The 22,418-nt window shown below is 45.8% G+C and overlaps 1 protein-coding gene across 4 annotated transcripts in view; it reads left to right on the plus strand.

The window, feature by feature from the left end:
• The window catches only part of KIDINS220 (kinase D interacting substrate 220), a 1,499,978-nt gene extending 1,478,330 nt beyond the window's left edge, over positions 1-21,648 (plus strand). For all 4 annotated transcript variants that reach the window (XM_069606010.1, XM_069606012.1, XM_069606011.1 and 1 more), the window contains one exon: positions 14,000-21,648. In XM_069606010.1, coding sequence (XP_069462111.1) covers positions 14,000-15,256 — 1,257 coding nt within the window. In that variant the 3' untranslated portion in view covers positions 15,257-21,648. The remainder of the gene's footprint in view (positions 1-13,999) is intronic.
• The last annotated feature ends 770 nt before the right edge of the window (positions 21,649-22,418 follow it).

Raw genomic sequence — 22,418 nt, forward strand, 5'->3', positions numbered from 1 at the left:
CTGGGAGTACGGCTCCGAGTCCCCCCCAATCTTCCATGTCCTGTGCCAGATCTCCCAGCCCAGCCTCAGTAGCCGCCCCTTGCCCACCAGTTTGTCTCTGCCCAATCACACCACTTCCATCAGAAAGTATGGGACTGTATCTCCACGCAGGAGCCTGGCTTCCGCCGAGTCTTCAGCCGAGAGCCACCTGGCCACGTACTGCAGCTGCCCCGCCAGGTGATAGAGTTCGAAATTAGGCAGGCCTATCCCCCCCCCCTGTCACACGGGTTCTGGAGCTTCCACAGAGTCACCCTATTCCTAGAGCTGCCCCACACGAAACCCCTACACACGCTGTGAAGTTTCGCGAATAGGCTCCTGGGTATCAGAAACGGGACGTTTACGAAGAAGTGCAAAAGTCTAGGCAGGACCACCATCTTGAGCAAGGCTGCCCTCTCCATCATGGTCAGGGGCAATCTGGACCAGAATACCATGCAGTTCTTGATCCACTCAATCGCCGTTTCCGTGTTGTGCTTGTGTTCTGCCTCGACCTTGTGGTAAATATTTGTTCCCAAATACCTAAATGTCACGGGCTGCCATGGTATTGGCAGGACAGGCAGCCTCTGCACCGGGACATTCCTATATCTGCCCAAAGGGGAACAGACTGGACTTTCCAGGGTTCACCGATATTCCCGAGAGGATGGCGTACCGTTCTATTACCTCTAGCACGTACTGTAGGTTTTCCTCTGGGTAGCGCAAATAAAGGAGCATATCATCCGCATATAATGATATCAGATGCTCTCCATTGGCAGGGTTTATGCCCACCTCCCCATATTGTTGTTGCAGGCATATTGCCAGCGGCTCCAATACCAGTATATATAGCATGGGTGACCAGGGGCATCCCTGTCTGGTCCCCCTGCCTAGTTGCCAAGAATCTGAGACTATGGACCCTGTCTTGACCCTCGCCATCGGGGTGCTATAAAACAACTGGACCCATCTGAGGTATCCAGGTCCCATTCCGTACCCCTTCAGGACTGCTTTCAGCCAGGGCCATCGTACCGAGTGGAAGGCCTTGACTGCGTCTAACGACACTATAGCCAGCTCGCCCGTGTCTTCCTCAGTTTGGTCTATGACATGGTGTAGCCTCCTGTGGTTATCGGTGATGTTCCTACCTGGAACATATCCCGTCTGATCTGGGTGTATCAGTTTCTTAATCACCCTATTCAGTCTATTAGCCAGCACCGCCGTGAGTATTTTGCTGTCCTGGTTAAGCATGGACAACGGTCTGTAAGACCCGCGCTCCACGGCCGGTTTGCCTGGTTTCAGGAGTGGGATGATTACAGCCTCACGGAGGGACAACGGGAGTTCTCCCTGCTCATAGGCCTCGTTGAAAGTAGCAAGCAGTGGCAGAAGCAACTCTTGCTGGTATGTTTTGTAGAACTCGCTGGGCAGCCCATCCAAACCCTGCGCCTTGCAAGTGGGGAAGTTCCGAATCACTACCTCCAGCTCGTCCGAGGTGACGGGTGCGTCTAACTCAGAACGTTCTAGATCATCTAAGGTGGGCAGCTCAATGTCCCCCAATGTGTCCAGTATGTCTTGACCCATATCCTCCCCCGTGTCCTCATACAAGTGTCTGTAAAACTTAAGGAATTCCTCATTTACCTCTTTCTGGGTGTTGCATATGCAACCTCCCTCGCCCTGAATCTCACTAATCACCTGTAGCTGAGTCTGCACAGTCTATCCCAGAGTGCGCTGCAGGACAACTGTAGCTCCTCTACTTTGGTTCTGTTATCATAAGCGGTGCTCTCGCAACGCGTGAGCTCCTCTAGCTCCCTTTCCGCCTCCCGGAGCTCCCTTTCGACCCCCCCCTCTAGCCCCTTAGCTTGGGAAATGGCTACCCCACGCACCACCACCTTAAACGCTTCCCACAGTGTGCCCACAGAGCCTACGCTTCCCGTATTTGTATCAAAGTATTCTTCAATGGCATCCCTCAGGCCCTCCCGAAACCCCTCATCCTGCAGAGCCTCGGTCCTAAGTCTCCATGTAGGGATCCGCGGTCGTGGGGGCCGGTGTCTCCAGTCTACCACCAAGGGCGAGTGGTCCAAAAGCACTCGGGCCTTGTATTCCGCTCCTTCTATATCTCTCACTGTCTATCCGTGGGATGTAGCCTTCTCCATGCATCCTCTAGGCCTAGGTCTTTCAGTAAGGTACTCAGCGCTTTAGCCGCAGGTGCCGTTTTTCCTGCCCTGTCTTTGGACCTGTCCATTCTGGGGTCTACGGTACAGTTAAAGTCCCCCCCCCCACACTACCGTACCCCCTGCCAGGGGGCCAAGTTTACCGTAGAGGGTCCTAAAGTAAGCCGCTGTATCGTTATTGGGGGCATACAAATTTATGATGTGCACTTCTCTGTTTTCCAAGAGACCCGTTACCACCACCATTCTACCCTCCGGGTCCACCGTAGAATCGAGCACCCGAAACGGCACGGGGGGCGCCACCCAGGTGACAACCCATCTGGCATACGCCGAGTACGCCGCCCCCACAACAGTGCCCTTCCATTTCCTCCTGACCACCTCCAGCTTTTCCCTAGTGAGGTGGGTCTCTTGCAGCAGGGCTATGTCTACGCGCATCCTCTTTAAATACAACATCACTTTGTTACGTTTAAGGTAGCTGTTGAGGCCCCGTACATTCCAGGTCACGATTCTGAGATTACCCGATGCCATCCGGTCGGTCTATCTCCATCCCGCCCCTTCCCATAATGTTCCCCACGTAGGGTCGTTTCCTGGCTCTTTCCCTTCTATTAACGAACAGTGCCCCCTCCCCTCTTCCCCAACCTCACACCACTGCACATAACACCCCCCCCCTCCCCGCCAACCCCCAACAATAGCCCAGCTCCATCCCTGGATCTCAGGCCTACCCACGTCTGGTCCCGTCTCGTGACCAAGAACAAGGACCCCGCGGGTTGTCACCAATCTAACAGTGACCTAACTAAATATACTACTATCGGGTGCAGAGGTTGCTCCCCAGGAGCTCCCAGTCATCTATTTAGGAGAAGTGAATTCAACGGGACCCGCCGGCAGATGCCGTGACTTCCTCCACACAAGCACAATATCAAACTATATTCCAGTCCCAATGTCATAGCTATGGCCTCACGGGTGCCTCTGCCACGTGCTACTTATCTCCAGCCGCTTCTGTCTGGGCATCCGATTCCTGAGGTCGACCTTGCATATCCAACCATTCCATCGCTTCGCTCGGCGTCTCAAAGAAGAGGGATCTGTTCTTATAAAACACCTTTAACCTGGCGGGGTAAAGCAACATGTAGCGGTGGCCTGCTTCTCTAAGCCTCCCCTTCACCGTTCCAAAGTTCATTCGACTCCGTTGTACGAGCAGCGTATAATCCGGATACGCCGTTATATTCGCTGACCCCCTTTCTATCGTTCCTCCTCTCCGGAAGAATTCGAGAATCTTCTCGCAGTCACGATAGTTCAAGATCTTCGCGATCAACGGCCGCGGGGGGGCTCCTGGGGCCGGTCTCCTGGTCAGGGCGTTGTGCGCCCTTTCGACCGCGAACCCCTGGGTCAGCTCCCCGCCTGTAATCTCCTGCAAAAGCATGGTTTCAACGAAATCCGTGGGGTTCAATCCTTCCATTCCCTCCGGTACCCCCACTATGCGAATGTTGTTGCGCCTGGTGCGCCCCTCTGCCTACTCTGCTCTGTCCTCCAAATTGCCCACTCGTTGCACGAGGGCATGAAGCTCCTTGGCGTGTGTGTTGCACGCCTCCGTGGTCGGGGCCAACCCCTTCTCCAGTTCCCCAGTGCGCTCCGCGATCGTTCGCAAATCCTGGCGCAACAGGTTCACCTCTTCTCGGACCGCTCCTATCTTAAGGTTTAGGCCCTCTTGCAGCTCTTTCATGGCCAGGCCCAGCTTCGTCTCCCGGGCCACCTTCAAGTCGGCAATTGCTGCCAGCACCTCCTGGATAGTACCCGGTGGGTCAGTCGCCGCCGCGGAGGTTTCTTTGCTCTTGCCCCCTTCCGCGCCCGAGGGCGACCTAACGCAGGTCTCCATCGTGGGCTGTTTGATCCGGGGTCGCACCACCTTGGAGGACATCCTGCGGCGTCTGTTGGGCCAACGCGCCCAGCTGTATCCTCGCGGGGTTCGCTCGCCGGCCTCTTCACAGCGAGGTTCCGCTGGATTCACTCTGCTAGCCCACCACGATCCAGGGCCTCTTCAGTGTGGGCTCGCCCTTATGTTTTTGCCTTCTGCCAGAGGCGCATGCGACCCGTCTGTCTGGTTGGGCTTGCCCACGTTCCCACCAACTTCCTCAGCTCATCTGACCATTTATGGCCCTTTGTCCACAGACGGCCATCTTGGGTGCTCCCCTTCCTTTGCGCGACCGCCACCTTCTTCAGAGTCTAGTTCCGTGGATATGCAGTCTCGCTGGTGGGGAGGACACTCACCATGTGCCCCCCACTTTCATACGCCTTTGGTTACACTGTGGGCTCGAAAGTCCGCCAAAACCATCACTTCTTCCCAGGATCAGGATCGGATCATCGGGAGCTCCTCCAAGGAACGTCCTCTCACGTAGCCATCAAGCCACGCCCCCCATCTACTATCTTTTGTCTTTTCTGTTTCATAGAACCTTGATTGGACATTCCTTTATTTTGGATCGTAGTACTTCTCTGTTTGGGATGCTACTGATCCATTGTCACCCCCTTAAGAGTATAGCCTGCTCTTCACCCACCTTACCGCAAAAGGCAAAGGAGGTATATCTCTTGACTGTGCCTGTTTTACCTTTATGATTGTGTTGGCTCTTGGTTTGTAGAAGTGTGAGGACTGAGTGGACATTTTAGCCTCTACTCATCCTTGTACTCCTGCAGGGCAGAAGTCAATTCGTCACAGTTTTGGCAGTCAAAGTCTCACCAGTCGGGGTAGGAATTCCGGATATCTGTAAAACATGTCCTTGCTGACCTGTAGATTGACAGTCCAAGTGGTAACAGGAATTCAGGTTAATATGATTATGAGGTAGCTGGCTTGGAATCCTGCAGTAGATAGGACTGGGTGAGTGTCTCCAGCTGAATTCAAAGCCCTCCTAGGTTTTCGGGTCTCCCTTTCATCCAGGAAAGGTTGGAATGCTGTGTTGCCATCATCCTCTTAGCACCCCCTGGGACACCAAGATCCTTCTGTTCATCAGTCTCCATGGGCGTATCACTGCTTATTCATGCAAAGTAACGGCCTAGTGTTTACCTCCCTGGACTGATACCTGGGATATAGGAGTTTGTTACACAAGTTCTACAAAGTCTCTCACTCTAACACAATCAAAGTCGCATGTTCTACAAAACAAGCGTCAAGTTCTTGAAATAGTCTCTTAATCTGGAGTACCTTTCCGTAGGTAATTGTCAGTTCAGTCACTCACAATCTGATGGGGGTGGGGTTCTGTTTAATTGCCCCATCTTTTCTTTCATAGTTCCGGATCTTCTCAGTTCAGGTCCTCTGATTCTCATCCTCGTCTTTTGATTACTTGGCCGATCCCTCCAATGCACTCTCAGGCCCAAGCACACATGCACCTTAGGCTGAGGCAGGGGCTAGATCAGGAGCTGTATTCACCCAAGCAAACACCCAATAGTTCACACCATAGTTGAGGCTACATGGGCTAGTCTGCAGGTTAGGTAAGGTGAGGTATCAGACCTGGTGGTGTTTCCCAATATTCTCTCCTATGTTTCATTCTCGACTTGTTGGTCAGATCTCGTAGCTAAGGGAGGCTTCCTTACATGCACTCTCTTTTCCTGTCCACAATGCTCCACTATTGGCTTTTCTACCACCTCGACACTCTGACACATGCTTACACCACCCCTCTTACATTCCCTTCTTTCAGGCTTTTAGCATGCCTGTTCCTTTGCCCTGTTGTTTTATTCTTTCCTTGTGATATCTCTCTACCGCTCCTGCTCCGATGTCTCTACCATCCTCTCCACTATTCTCTTTTGCCCACCTTTTGACCCTCCTCAGCCTTTTGGTCCTTATGTGCCTCCTCCCACTTCTTGGTTGTCCCTCCTCTTTACCCTCCACCCTGTTCTTACTCTCCTCATTGCCCTTAATGTTACCCAGTTTGTTACTCAACACCTCCACTCTAATTAGCATTTCTTCTCTCTTCTACCTCTATGGGCCAGCCCATGGTCTCCTCTCTCCAAAATCGTTCCTTCTCACTCCAGCTCCATCTCCACCTCTTCATTCAGCTTTTACCTATAACGCACTCCTTCAACCCACCTCCACTGTCTCCTGGCTCCTACGTTCTCCTGAACACGCTTGTGCCTTATGTAGAGCCTGGCCATACCTCCGGAACTGCCCTTACATAAATGGCTTCAGATGTGTGGGCTTTTGTGTTCTGATATGGGCTTGGGTGCAATCTACTAGTCTGTGGCTTTCCTGACATTCGTTTGGCCCCACCTCCTTTGTACGTGGAGCTGTGGACCAAGCTGTTTTACTGTCTGACTGTCATCTTGGAATTTCGCTATGTGCATAAGTCGGTTGCAGTCAGTGCAGTGATGGTCAACGCTCTGCAGTTTCATCTCGCCTTACCAGCTTGTGGACTCGGGTCAGTAAATTGAAAGATTCTTGGGTACAGCGACTCGTGCAAACAGATTAATCTTCTTAATACTTTGCAGCTAGACTTTCCAAATATTCTACATGAGCCTTGCTGGAGAATTGGGGGTTTCACAACTTTGGGATATGTTTGACTTGTTAGCAACTATGCTCAAGGAGGGGTAAGGTATTTAAAAGACCTCTTCATATCCGGAGTGTCTATTAAAGGGACAGGACGATGGGTTTGCGCCTTGTGACAAGCCCCTGCCATTGAATGGGGTCTGGTAGGATAAGTCAGGGGACCCCCCTGCTCCACTTCTCGGCCCATATGGATTGGTAAGCGGAAGCAGATTCACCCCAAGAGGAAGGCAGAGGATTTTGTCAAAGGTGGAAGTACTGATCCATCAGAAAGAACATTACCCAAGTGAAGCAATTTGATCTTTCATGACAGCTTTGCTTTACTTTAGTTCAGCCACCAACCTTTGCACATTTTCAGACCCCCTTCATCTGCAGTTACTTGCAGGTCAAAGGTTGTGCATATATTCACTCACCCGCTTTGAACTGGATTTCGTTTTAGATTTGTAATTATATAACGTACCAAACCCTTTTTGCGGGGAACACACAATTTTTCAATTTGTCTCTACAAAAAATCTTTGCACTTTCTCCAGTCCATACTATGTGTCCTACATTATTTCAGACATTGTCTTGTGCCAAAGAATTTTCCTATGTTCATATTCGTGAATGAAGGTTGAAAAGATGACCATGTACATGAAATTTAGATTAAGATTTCACAAAGTGGTATGAGGGGTCAGAAATACGAGAAGATGAAGTTTCCTCACAATTAGCCATTTTATTGAACAGTAAGTGTGAAATAAACGCCTAGCTCGCCCTAAATTGAAAAACCCCAAAACTAAAGAAAACTGACATATTGTCCAAATATCTCTGTCCCTCGCATTCGTACATACAACACACTCATAAAAGGGTAATTTGTCTGTTCAAAATCCACAACATTTTGGGTATAACATATAAGTGCTTTTGGAGAAAATACAAATATAAATCCTTGCATCCAAGGTTTAATCCCCTTCCCCTGGATCAGTTCAGAGTATTTCCAACTTAAAGTCGAGATCAAGCAAGGCCTTTCAATAGTTAAGTTCCAATCAAAGTATGCACAAAATTGTGTTACTTCCATAGACTCTTTGCTTGGCAACGTAATTGTCCTATTGTCCAATAGGTTTTCTCATTCTCCACGACAATGTTCAAAATTACCATAAATTGCTGGTTATTAAACTGAAAAGATTTCTTTTTATGTAACACAGTTCTGTCAAGATGACTTCACAAACGTTCAATAAAGCACACCATCGGATGTACTGTATGTATTCTACTGCTTCACGCTTGTCATGGCAATGTTCAAGACATCCACAAACTGCTGTTTGGTAAACCAAATAGACTCCTTCATATGTAAACACAATTTAGTCACAATGGCTTTCCAATAGTTCTACCAAGCACAACATCTGATGTACTTTTTCCTTTGATCACAACCTCCAACCACACTGCAGTACTTCAATGTCTTCCTGGTCCAATTGCCTGCCAGGGCAAAACTCCTACAACTACTATCAGTACCTTGTGGTGAGGTTTACACTAAACTTTCCACACTTTTTACTCCTCAAATGGGAAAAGTTACATCAACAACTCTTTTAAATATGCTGCACACTGGTTCACTTGCCTTCGGCAGTGCAGATTATACTTCTCACCCCCTTGACAATTTATTACAAGAAGGGATTCCTGTGTGTCAACTTAGTCTTCCTTTGCTTCCCTTTTGTCTTAGGCAATATTTGTTACAATCTCCTTCTAATAGTCATCTTTCACACTGTACCACAATTTCATTGATGGTTAAAATATTTTATTTCACTTTGTTTAAACCAATGTTTCTTTTCACCTTTGTTAAGAATTGTCCCCTCTTGGTTTGGACAATGGCGGCTAAAGAATTTCACCCTCTCTGGATTTGGAGGATGGTGATTACAATGGTTCTTTCACTTTCCCTCTTAAAGCGATAATGGTGCCCAATTCGCCTTACTTTGTTAACTCTGTATTAAAAATCGTTATTATTATTAGTTCGGTATTCAAAAGCACTATCCTGTATCAGCGGTCGGTTTAGGAGCCCCCCCGGGGTCACCTATGCAAGGCCAACTCGCCAGTCTGCTTACGCGTCTCCTCCTGACCCGTTGTCTGAATTTCTGCTTTTGGCGGGGAAACCCTTTCTCTTGACAGTTCCGGTCAGGTTTCCTTCTCTCGCGCCTTCTGCAGATGGAGCTTTTACCGCTTTCACATCAGCTGTGACCTTGTCTCCTGTGTTGGATTCAAACTGCATCTTCTGACGCCTCTCACGACTCCTGCTTCTCTCTCTCTTTCTCTTCTTGATGGCCTGCACCTGAAAGGATTTTAAACATTTGAAAGTCCCTCTCAGGTGTGGGACATCAGAACAACTAGACTGCATATTGCAATTATGCATCTCTGAGCTCCTCTTCATCGTCTCAGTACTTATGGCATTATGGGACTTGAAGTCCCTGGGTTTCTTAGTTCGTTTAATTGCAGGATTTTTACTCTGTTTTAATGATGTATCGGATATATACTGAGGGGAGGATTTTGAGGAAACAAATAGTTGCTTCTTAACCTCATAATTTGGATATAATAAAAAATATGTTAATCAGAAGTGTTATTAGTTCCCTGATTTCTGCCTCCATATTTATCATAAGGTTTCTCACAGAAGTTTGGGAGGGGATATTTCACGTTAACCAGCCTAGGCATCAGGGAACCCTCATCCTCAGGAAGGCATGAATGTCGTAATTTGGCTGATAGAGCTGCGTCCAGTGCATTGTTCCCTGTGCCTCGCATCCTATACCCTTATGCCCTGTGACCACTGTATTGTTTCAGTCCACTGTTTTTGCATTTCACTACTGCATTGTCTCTCATTGCATTGCCTGCATTCCTCTTATTTCCAGGTCTCCTTGGACTACCAGTGTTTTGCTTTGTTGGGTTACTATTGTATTGTCTACGTGCTGCACTGCTTGCATTTCTCTTCTTCCCCTCTAGGGCCCCTTCTGACCACCAGCTGTGTACTCTGTACCGTACCTTCATTCTCACACCTTGAGTTCCACTGTAGTGTACTTTTGTTGTGCACACTGTTCCTTGCCCCCGCAAGGCCCTAGTGTTCTTGTTCTGTGTTGTACTTCATGCCGCCCTCTTTTGTAACCCCCACCCACTTGTGTGCCTCCCTCCTGTTTCCCCATAGCGTGTGACCCTCCCGCCGCCTCCTGCTTGGGCTGCCCCCCCCTTACTCTCCGCCCTCTATGGGGCTCTGTCCCTCCTATCTTCTCTAACTGCTATTCTATCGACTATCCTATCCCTCTCACTATGCCTGTCACGAAGAAGCTCAAAATGGACATCCTGGTCTCCAACACAGGCCTCCCCATCGCTGATACCTACACAAGTGCTTCCTCCAGACAGACCCTCACCGACATCCTTTTTGTCATTCTCTCTCCAGGCCTATGGACCCACATATGGTTTCCGTTCTCTCTCCTTTTTCCTCCTCTCCCATTAATGGTGGCACTTGGTTGGAGGCACTCCTGACCCCCTCCCACTCCTCCAAGACTATCATCAATGTCTACTTAAATGATACCATCTTGGTCCAGGGACCTCAGGCCAATCTCCTCCTTTTCGATATATGGTTCCAGCTTCTTCTCAACTTCCTTTTTTCTCCTGGTACTCCTATCTACCCATCTCTGGCTGCTCTGCCTTCTCCTTCTGCCACCTCTCCGGCACTCTCTTCCTCGTCGCTGACTACCCTTCCTCCTCTGCCTGTTTTGGGGCACCTCTAACACTTCCGCAGGGCGTATCTCATGCCTGTACCCATCCATGGAAGTCTTTCTAAGGTGGCAATCTGCTGTTCCATGTTGCTACTCTTAACTTTTGCTCTGCTGTCAAACACTCATCAGAAGTCTGCCGTCTCCTGGAAGAGCTTGATTTGTATGTACTCAGTCTCACTGAGACATGGTTCATGGCCAGCTCTGTCAAGAGTTCTGACACTCTCCTCCCTGATGGCTAGAAGATCCTCTCCGACCCACCAACCGGCCTGGTGGGGGAGTAGCCCTGATCTTCCCGGTGTGGATCCCTGCTTCTATCATTCATATGCAGGCCTACTCCTCCTTTGAATGCCTCGTCCGCAGGCTCTCTATCTCTCCTGGCTTCTCTCTTACGGTGGCCACCATCTACAGGCTTCCTGGCCAGGATGCCCTCCTCCACTCCGAGTGGGCTGACCTCTCCTCCCTCCTTGCCTCTACCTCTCAACTTCTCCTCAGAGACCTTAACATCCACTTGGATGCTACTAACCCCTCCTCGGGTCTCATTCGAGACCTCTGCGACTCTCCATCTCTCTATTCTACCGGATGGTCCGACTCACTCTGCAGTGCATACCCTCGATGTTCTGATCTCCTCAGACCCCCCTCTCCAACCCCCTCACTACTCTCTCTTCGACTGACCACTTTCTTCTCTCCTCTCGCCTGTGGCTTTCTGCCCCTCAGGCTAAGCTGTCCCCAGCACTGCCAACCACCTTCTCGGTCATCCCGCCCATTATGTGTGTGTCAGTTGAGGCTTTGGCCGTTACTTTCTCTTCTCCTCCTAAACCTTTGGCTGACTCACACTCTGACACAGCCCTTTCCAGCTTTCATCTCTCTATCGCTAACACTCTTGATGTCCTTGCCCCTGTCTGATTTATGAAAGTCTCGTCAATGCAGGTGCTCCCCTGCTCCTCCAGAACCATTGAGGACCACATTGACACCCTTGCTCCAGCCTTGGACATTTTCTGCAATCACTCTTTTGCCACAGAAACCTTCCCCTCCCCCCTTAAGCACTCTCTTGTGCACCCCCTTCTTATGAAGCCTTCTGCCGATCCTTCCTTTCCGGTAAACTATTGCCTGATCTGCACCACTCCTTTGCTGGGCAAACCTCCGGAAAAGCTGGTCATCTCCCAGCTGAATCTACATACTGAATCAGTTTGTTGCCTCCATGACCACCAGTCTGGCTTCAGAGCAACCAGAAGCACAGAAACTTCTCTTCTGAAAACTCGTGAAGTCTTGCTCTCAAATCTTAACTCTAACCTTCCTTCTGTCCGCATTTTTCTTGATCTATCCTCTGCTTTCAAACACGGTCAACCAGGCCATCAATCGTCTCCGAGACAGCCTGGGTATCTCTGGTCAGGCCCTTGCCTGGTTGACCTCCTTTTTCACTGATCGACCCTCCCAGCTGCAACTAGGGGCTTTCCTCTCTTCCATCTCCCTCTCTACTTGTGGTGTTCCCCAGAGGTCTAACCTCTCTCCCTGGCTATTTAACCACTACATAGCTCCTGTGGCCTACCACATCTCTACCTTCTGCTCTAACCTTCAGTGTTATGCGGATGACACCCAGCTCTCCTTCAGGCTCCCCTTAGCCTCTACTGTTCCTTCTCTCCTACCTGACTGTCCACAATTCAGGAGTGGTGTGCCGCCAATGATCTCTGCCTTAATGCTGGTAAGACTGAGATCCTCCTCATTGGGACTCCTGCTTCCGCCTTCCAGCTCTCACTCGGGCCGCCCACCCTGGGTCCTCTACCTGCTACCTCCAGTGAGGTTAAGAACCTTGGGGTCATCTTCGACTCCACCCTCTCCTTCTCTCCTACATCTCTGAAGTCTCAAAGGAGTCAAACTATCAGCTGCACCTCCTCAGAGGTATTCTTTCTTTTCTCACTTTCCCCCAGAAGCTCACTTTCTCCAGAGCCCTGGTCGTCTCTAGCCTGGACTACTGCAACAGCCTCTTTCTAAATCTGGCTGCCTCTACTTTCCTCCCTCTACAACTTATCCAGAACAGGACTTCAAGACTTGTCCTTGGCCTCAAGCCCAGGTATCCCACCTCTGCAGCCCGGAAAACTCTCCATTGGCTCCCTGTGGCTGCGAGGATCAGGTTCAAGACCCCCTGCATCGTCCACAAGTCTTTCTTGGGCTAGGGACCACACTACATCCAACTTTCTCTTCCTAAGCATCTTCGTTCTCGAGTCCTCCGCTCATCCACCTCCAACTGTCTATGGGTCAGACGCTTCTCCAATCAGAGAGTGGTGGATAGATCTCTGTCTTCGGCTGGGGCCTCCCTCTGCAACAGCCTCCCTGCCTCCCTCAAACTTGAGCAGGACCCCCTAAGGTTCCGGGAGCAACTCAAGACCTTCCTTTTCGCTTCCGCTTTCTCTCTCCCTCTCCCTTGCTGATGTCCCTGTCTGATGCGCATACTGGTTACCTGGCCACCCACTGAACTTACGACACCAGGCTCCTGCACAACGGGTTGCCCCTGCACTGCCTCTGGGCCTCCCATCCACTTAAGGGACTGTATCTGTAACCCTACAGTCCCCAGATTCTCTGCACTTATGATCCACCTCCCAGCTGCACTTACTAGTTCTTTGCACTCTCACCTTCGGCACTTCTCCCCACCCCTGTGCTTGCGCGACCTGAATGACACAAGGCCTAGTAAGATAGTTGTTTTGTCCTTCCTCTGTCCTCCATTCCTTTGTTGCGTCAGAAACACTTGTGTGCTACCACCCCCTGGGTCAGGATCAGGTAGGGGATTTGAGGCCAGCCACGTAAACTGTGTCAATTAAACCTTTGCTTTTAGCTTTGCAGTGGTACCCATGGCAACCATGCATTCATGATATCTCTGTTGCCCAGCCACTTACGTTTTATAAAAGGTTTTGGGTGTTTTATTCTGGTATAGGAAAGTGTTTAACAAAATGAACCACAGATGTTGAAGAATATGCTTGAAAAATATAGTTAATGTCAGGTGAGTAATTTCTCCTTTAAAGGATCTTGGTGCTTATGTGTGAAATTTCAGCCAGGGTAATCATTACTCCTTTTAATGGATTTTGGTGCATGTGTACACCTTACCATAGCCTTGCAACATTGTCCGCATTGGTTTCTATGAAAGAAACGAGCACATTTGCTGCATATTGTTGCTTATTGTGATTTTGAGCGGTACATGAATCTTCTAGTCAAAAATGCTTTCTCAGTTTGTAAATCTTCTGGGTTTATATCACTCAAATTATATTTTGTTGAACATTAGAGGTAATCTCTATAATTGATTTTACGAAATTGCTTGTTGATCTTGAATGGAGTACTCTGGTGCCTTTGGTGGTACAGTTTTGTTATTGTTTTCCAGATGAAAATATGATTTTACAAGCATATGCAGAGTAAGTAAATACCATATATGTAGAAAGAGGTATGATAGATCCAGTGTATTCCCATTCATGTTTGTTCCTTATCATTAGACCTTCCCTCACAATCCTTGTTCTCTCAGCTAATTTATGAGGACGATAGTGTGTAGCTCAAAATATGCTGGTTTCTTTCATGTATTGATTTGATTGTTTTCTTTTTTACAGGCACCAACCCACAGAACCCCAAGCCTTTCGAGCCTTAATTCTCAGGATTCCAGCAATGACATCTCTAAGCTTACTGATAAGGTACAGGCGGAGTACAGAGATGCATATAGGGAATACATAGCTCAGATGGCGCAGATTGAAGGAGGTGGCACAAGTTCTACTACAATGAGTGGTAGATCTTCTCCGAGTAGCTCAGGGCCCTATTACATGGGCCAGAGTACGTCTGGAGGATCCCTTCATTCGAGCACCGATCAGGATAAAGGGAGAGATGGTGATCAGAAACAAGAAGATGGAAGAAAGTCCTTCTTGTTAAAGAGGAATGATATGGTAGATTATACATCTTCAGGTGTTTCTACTGCTGATGCATCTCCATTGGATCCAATCACCGAAGAAGATGAAAAATCAGATCAGTCTAGTAGCAAATTGTTTTTGGGGAAAAAATCTTTAGAAAGAGCAAACAATTTCCAGGGAACAGATTTAAAACTTAAAGGGCCTGGGCTGCGCTATCAGAAGCTTCCAAGTGATGAGGATGAATCTGGAACCGAGGAATCCGACAATACCCCACTTCTTAAGGAAGGGAAGAACAAGAAGCACGAAGAGAAAGTGGATAGGAATGGAAAGGTTTCTGAACCGGGATCAGAGACAGTTAGGGCCCTAATCAAAGCAAAGGAGTACCTCTCAGATGCAATGCTAGACAAAAAGGATTCTTCGGACTCTGGTGTCCGTTCTAATGAAAGTTCTCCAAATCACTCCCTCCATAACGAGGAAGTTGATGATTTGCAGCTTGAAAAATCAGGTCTTCTTCAACTAGATGGGGATAGCTTAGGTAGAAGGAGGGGGATACCACAGAGTTTAAGTGGCCTTCAGGATCCAAGTGTGGCACGTATGTCTATCTGTTCCGAAGACAAGAAAAGCCCTTCTGAGAGCAGTTTAATAGCTAGCAGTCCAGAGGAGAATTGGCCTGAATGCCAGAAAACCTACAACCTCAACAGAACCCCAAGCACTGTAACCCTTAACAATAATAGCGCTCCAACCAATCGAGCCAATCAACAGTTTGAAGAGCCTGAAGAGTCCCCAGTCATTATACGACCTGGGTCCAGCTCCAACGGAACATCTGTTCAGAATGAAAACCTAAGAGGTGTGGCTCAAAAGCGAGTCAATCGCTTTAACAAGCGTGCCAAAGATGCATCAGAGCTCCACATTGTTGCTGCATCAGAAACGTCTGGCTTTGGAGAAGAGAGAGAAAGCATACTGTAAGGCCAACTTCAAAGAATCACTTGGAAATGGTGATTTCTGGTTTTGCCCTAACTGCTTTCTGCCAGCTTTTTAAAAAAACAATCAATTCTCTTATTACATTAATGAGCAGTTCTGACCTTTGTCTTAATTTCTTAAATTTAATAACAAAAAGAATGCAACTAGCACAATGAACCCCAAATGCAAGTTTGGCCTAATCACAATTCTTAAAGAGCCCAAAAAGATGTTTACAAGTCACATAAACGTTTACATACCAATTGGGTGGGTATGAAGGCCATTCTTTACCCCAACAAGTTTTCAAAGTCCCTAAAAATAATGCATTATTTGGCCACTCTGCCTTATAACTTGTAACAAGTGTATGATTTCCTGCCCACTCATGAGACCCATCCTTAATGCTTCGGACACTGCCAATTTAGATCAACAACAAAATATGTGCTGCAGATGCCCGTTATTGTGTGCACAGGTTCAGCCTCAAAATCCAAGTTATAGTATTTTAGATGCAAAATGTTAGGTGTGGTCTAGTGCATTGACTGACTGCCAACAGGAACCACACCAGAAAGGAGCACCCATTACTGTGTTGAATAACAACTAAGATGAAAGAGAAACACATAAGCCAATATCTTATTAGCACTCTGAGGGCAGGCACTGCAACCAATGAAGTTGCTTAGAACATGGGTTAAAACTCACTGTATAAGCACACATTGTAAGCCACCTTGGAGCTGCCAGCGCCCTCCCCACCATTTTCCCTGCCTCCCCCTGCTGTACTCCCTTACCTGAAGTTTGCTGCGCTGCTCCTCTCGAGTCCTACTGCCGCCATGGAAATGGAAGCTGAGCTCTGATTGGAACCTCACTTACATTTCCATGGCATTTCCATGGCAGCCATGTAAGATTACTATTTCTCTGAAATAATGGGTTGCGTGCTTGTCGCAACCCATTTTTTCAAAGAAATAAGTGCCATATTGCACAATGTATATCGTCTCCTTGAACAATCTGTAATGTTTGAGGTCAGACGTCTTGCCGAACAGTTATTTTACCCAAAGGCAAATAATCCACAGGTCCACTAGAGTAATAGGACTGGGATTGTTCACTGTACATTTCCTCTGTGGGATTTTTTTTTTAAGCTTGTTCAAAAAGTCCTTGCTTTGACCCAGCTTCATCGTAGTGTCAACTGTTTCACACCGCCAGTTCAGTGAGGGTTTCATTCTTTTCATGGCTTCTAGCAAATGCAACAAATGCAGCTATTGCATATGTACGTCAAATGTAATCTCTAGCTGCTCTTTTACATACCCTCAGTAAGAGTCCGTCTGAACATCCTTCAATGTTGTGAGATATGAGGCTTAATATCCTGGATTTATTTGGTCTCAATACATGTCATGTTAACCACCAGCTCAAATCTAAGAATTACTATTAATTTTGTTATTTTAGTAGGAATATTATCTGACAAGATTCAACAAGACCTTTAGAACACCAGGTTTTGATTCAGTGACATAACTTATATGTCGTAACTGCTTCTAAAGGCATACGTGAACATGCTCAGTGGATCAATTACAGAAAATGATGCCCTTTCCAATGTAAAATGCAAAAATATCAAATGGCAGTAGTTTAAGGTTGTAGTACAACTAAACCATATTGATATTAGCTGAATTGCATGCACTGTGGTATATGGTACAATAGGAGGACATCCTGATAGTGAGACATGTAACAGTATTTACTGACTTTATTTCACATTTTTCACATCAAAGTGCTGATCATCAGAAAAACAATGTAACAGAAGTTCTCTTCATAGCATGCCTATAATGGATATTACTGTACTGCATTGATATTTTAAAAACAATAAAAGAATTACTCTGTCGGTATTGTGTACCTTGATGTAGGCTGTTCTGTATACATGTCGCCAGAACCGGTTTAGAAAAGCATATTGTGTGATAGCATGCTAAGTGTGTGATGAAAAGGGTACTGCAGGCAGTTCACCAATTTCATTTTCCAAATATTCAACGACTGTTTTACCATTAGCCTGCTCCACAATTGACCATTAACTGTTTCATGTGGGATTGTGAACTTCCAGCTGATTGTATTTAACAGTTACCTTTAATAGCCCCATCATTCTCCAATATGATTTGTTTCCTGCAACCTATCAAAATGTAACATTAAAGCCACAAGAACTCTAAGCCATATCAAGAAAAGGTGAACTTTGAAAGTAAACGGTTATGTCTTACTCTGTGTCAGTTTGTGGTAATTCTTTTCTCTGTGAGATAAAACAGAAAGCAAGCTGCTGTTTGAAAGTAGATATCAAGTATTGTCAACACATTAACAGACGCTTGCACACTTCAAGGAATATGTAAGACAAGAAAACATACACACTTGTGAATATGTTTTAAATAATCAAATTTCAAGCATACTTATTGCCCAAGATCTTTTTAATATTTTAAGTCCAACAACTACATTTACAAAGCAGTCACTCTAAATACCAGACATGTCGTCAGGAGGCCTTCACAACTCATTGTGCTGTACTCTCTTCTTTAGATTTCGCAAATCTCAAATGCGAGTCCTTGTTGAGATGTTTGGTTGATGTTTTTTACAGCGCCTTTTTAAATTGGTAACAGTACCACTCAATATCAAAGATAATTTCACCTACATTCACTTCCCTTTCATTCCCATTTTGTGAGAATAATGTGCTATTTTGTGATGGAGCCAGAACATTCTTCTTGCCCGGAAGATGCACAGTGTGCCACTCCTAGACCAGACAACAGCAAATATTACCTGAGTGCTCTACTTCGCTCCAGCCGAATTGTTGCTGGCATACCTTTTCTTCTAACATTGTTTGACTTGTGACCTGTAAATGTTTCAAGGGTCCATCTAGGAAGGCAGCATTCAAGGAGAGTTTACTTTCAGGGTTTGATCCGACCAAAACCTCTATCCATAAGCTTTTCCGAGTTCTGATTCTTTCCTTGCTCTTCCCTGCAAAGTGCATCCGGTTGGTAAACATTTTTGCAACCGTTCCACAAGAAACTGGACTTCATCTTACATAATGAAATCTCATTGAAGGGAGCAGGCACCTGGCTCTAAGGTCACTGGAGATTCCTGGTACTAGTTAGAAGGGGGCACCTTTCCCTATTTTAGCTTCTGAATCTAGTCATTCTGTCTTCAGTTTTCTCCTAACAGAGTGCCTGTGATTTTTATTTCACTTCTTCACAAAAGCTAAAACGTAGCAGCATTAGAACCCATTTGATCTTGTTTTTATTCAACTAATAGCATCTACTCGAATACATCTGGATAATTAATGTATCACAATCCCTGGCCTCTGTACAGAAGGAAGACCTTTACTGTACCAGATATGTTTTTTCACATCCTAGATTAAATGGGCCCAGGTAATTCTATAGGCTTGTTATCTGAAGACCAGCATGACAAATACAGGTCTGGCTTTTGGCCTCAGTCGGTACAGCAGCAACAGTCTACTAAAGTTTGCCTGGTGTCATCTGCCCTTTGCAAGTCATTTGAATCTCGCAGGCTTCCAAGGAGCTACGGACACCATATTCTAGTGACAGTATTCCTTTTGGACGAGATAACAATTTCCATACTGCTCTCTCAAATTCTTTATTTTATTTGGCTGACCTGAGCTCTTTGAGTCTACCTTTTCTTCTTCTGTGGACAGTAAATCAAGAAGGTGTCTAGTGTTAGTACTCACAGAATGTGTGAATGTAATTAAGGCGCATCTGGATCCTGATGGGCTCCAATACATTTCACATGCCAGGTTTGAACGTCCCATCAATTTGCTTTTATGCGCACACACTCGCATATACTTTTCAGGTGCCTCAGAAGTGGTATTGTCTCCTGGTTTGTCAACATCTAGTCAGATGAGACACCAGGATCACGTTTCTGGATGGGAGTGATCAATTCTATATTTGTAGACACTCCATTTCATTCTTTGATAGAGTAGCTTTGTTGTATAGCAACACGCACCTCTTTTATTCGCTAACTGAAAAAGCAGAAATTTTCCATGTCAATTTGGGAGTGATAAATCTCTCTTCCCAAAGTCTTTCTTGCAGAAGTAAAAAACATGGAAGCATGTAGATATAGAAGGCCTCCCGAATGAAATTCAAGAAAAGGGTCTGGTTTCAAGTGTATTGCGTAATTCTGCTTCACTGTTGGTCTTGGGCAGAGCTCCAGACAACATTACTTTGGATTATGAATTGACAGGAGGTGGGGCTTTGAGGAATGTTTTATTTTTTGTTGATTGGTTGAGTTTCAGTATGCATTCTTTTTCCTCCAAGTGATCCACCAAGTCCTTGACTTATACCCCACTTCATACATGCATTCCCATATCTTCTGCCAATGCTAGCCAATTTGGGTTCTTGCACCTTGTATTGCTGACCAGTGTCCAACCTTCCTATCGAGCCTGATTTTCAGTCCTAGAGGCAAGAAAACATTGCCCTCTAAGCTCCATCTTTTTACTTTATGTTCTGGCGCCTAAAGAACTATTTTTTTTCATAAAACCTTTCACCTACAAATGATCAATTTCTGCAGGCAACCAAGAAGACTTGAGCAGATCACAATGCAGAATCCAGTTCTAGTTTAGTTGTCCTGTTGTTTGAGGCACTCGGGTATGGAAATTGACTGTGTAGCCGTTATTGAGATTTGAAGAAATATTGCCTATAATATCTGTCCAGTTCTGTCCAAAGAAAGATGTTGTTGCACTTATTCACCCAGATTAGAAAACCACATTCTTTGTCCGGTCTGATTATTATTTTTACAAAGTTCCTTAAAACTTCATTTAAATCTAGAGCTTTTTGTAACTGAGGTTTCTGACTTGGAAGATGGCCTCCTTAGTATGGTTCACCTTTTCTGGTGGATTCCGCTTACTTGAAGGTTGATCTGCTTGTGAGCAATATATATTTCTACTTGAAAACAAGACTTTCTTCAATCCTGTTGTCCATGCCCTAGGTAATGTCCATCCGGCAAAGAATATCTGCATAACCTCGATGTCAGAAACGCTTTGAGATATTACATAGCCCTTCAATAAGGCACTCTGCATCCCTCTTAGGTTATGTAGCACTTTCAAACAATTGATTTGCAGCATGTCCTGTGCCATAAATGTGCATCTGTTTTTGCTAACTCCACCATCTATTGAATAATTTGGAATTTACAAAGAGCATGCACTTATTTGAGAGGTGTGTACAGCAACATTGTGGGCCGCTTAACTTGCGTTTTTATAAGCATTACTCTTCAAGCCACGCAATTATTCAATATTGTAAACCAATTGCTGGACCTGTCCAATGCTGTCCTCATCCCTCAGTTTTTCACTGTGTGGTAGTCTTGTTGCACTAGTTTGGGATCGAGGGAGACCAGTTGTAACTGCCAATACCTGTTACTTGCTCTGAGGCTTCTTCACTACCAATCCCAACACCCTTAACTTTGGCTCTGCTCTAGTTATTACTACTGGCCCTCTTCTATATGAAAGTAAAACAAGTGAGTTCCACTGTGTCGCAGTTTGGATGGCTGAATCATTCACTCTGCATTCACTGGTCTTTTAGCTTTAAACAACTATGGCACAGTATCAGTTTGTCACTCAAAGTTGTGGAACGGTTCTAAAATTGGCAACTTGGGAGAGCTTTTAAAGTTGTATGGTTGGAGCTAATGTTAGATATACTGCTTTCCATTTAGTAATACTGGACCCTGACCTACCAGAGCAATTTAGCTCCATCTTGATCAGTGTTTGTCATTTCCTTTAGGCTTGACATCCTATACATTCCTTATTATTCACAGGGTTCCTTTACTACATTACAGATCAGTGTGTTACTACAGAAGTACATGGAAATTGAAAGGTTAATGCAGTTCCCTTTTCACTGCTTAAGTATTTGTTAATAAGAGATGTTTGTTCTCCGATACATTGCACTACATAGTTGTACTTTTATGCTGTCCAGTAATGTTGTTTTATTGTGATGTGAGTATTGTGTTCCATAATAAACTATGTTGCCATTGCATCAAATTAGTAGATGCAAAATTGTGATGAACGGTGATTAATTGTAATGTAAAGTCCTGTTGAAGCAATGTACTATGTTGTGTTGAAGATCTGTCTATGTACTGTGCCAGGTTTCTTCAGTGGACCTTAGTGTTGTACTTAATCTGTATGTCGATTTTTCCCTGCTAGCCAAGTTGTTGAGCACTATTTAATGTTATTACTCTGCATGCTGTGTATGGAATTGGAAGTCTGCATGATCTTTCAATGTCAGTAATGTTCAAGTTGATCGCTGCATACTCTGAGCATTACCATTTTCACACCAATGGTAGCCAGGGGAAACATTCACACATTGTCATGCTGAATTTGAACATGTTTTTGGAAGTGTTTGTTTATTCACTTTGGCCAAAATAAAATAAAACAAAACATATTGGCATGACGGTTTTGGATAAGTTTGTGTTTTTTTCTTCACTAACGCATACGGTTTCTCTTGCCACCTGTTCTCCAACCAATGTACTCGCAAGAAATAACTTAGAGTTCACAGCACCTGTCATGGTGGGTGAAATGTGCATTTACTTTGTGAAAAGTTTGCTTCCCCGTGTCTGAGACTATTTGGTTTATTTGAAGCTTCTCCCCACTAACAGAGAACTCTTAATTTGTAACAGTTACTAAGTGCAGGTTCGTAGTTCTAGTAGAAGAAATGGACGAGAAACCAAATATACAAATGTTATTTCCAGTATGCTAATAATTACTATAGCAAGCTAATCCTTGCAAGAATCAGCAAGAAATAACCTGCATTGCAACTTCAGTCTGTTACTTTCCTCTTGAACTGTAGAAACTTGTCTGACTGCTTACACATTTTTTGCTTGCCCACTCGAAGCCAAATACCAAAAAAAGAAGTTTAAATACAATGTGAGATGTTTTCTCTTGTGTTCTTGCTTTCCTTGGCTCAGCTGCCTAACTGAAACCTGGCTCACCCTGTGTTAGACTATTCATGTGTGTTCAGCTATGCAATATGGGCAGCCAATCTGATTACCTTAGATGCAAAGGTTTACTGCAGTGCAAAGGCAGAGTGTGTGTGGCACATCATTCAGCTTTACCCGTTTACTTGGGACCGTTTAGTACAACTTGGTCTGCTATAACCATACGTACACATATGTTTCAGTGTGCTTCCATTTCAGACCATTGCAGCTGTTCCTGGATTCCTGC

The sequence above is a fragment of the Ambystoma mexicanum genome, chromosome 4p (assembly GCF_040938575.1).
Source record: "Ambystoma mexicanum isolate Mex_15411 chromosome 4p, UKY_AmexF1_1, whole genome shotgun sequence".
Classification (NCBI taxonomy): domain Eukaryota; kingdom Metazoa; phylum Chordata; class Amphibia; order Caudata; family Ambystomatidae; genus Ambystoma; species Ambystoma mexicanum.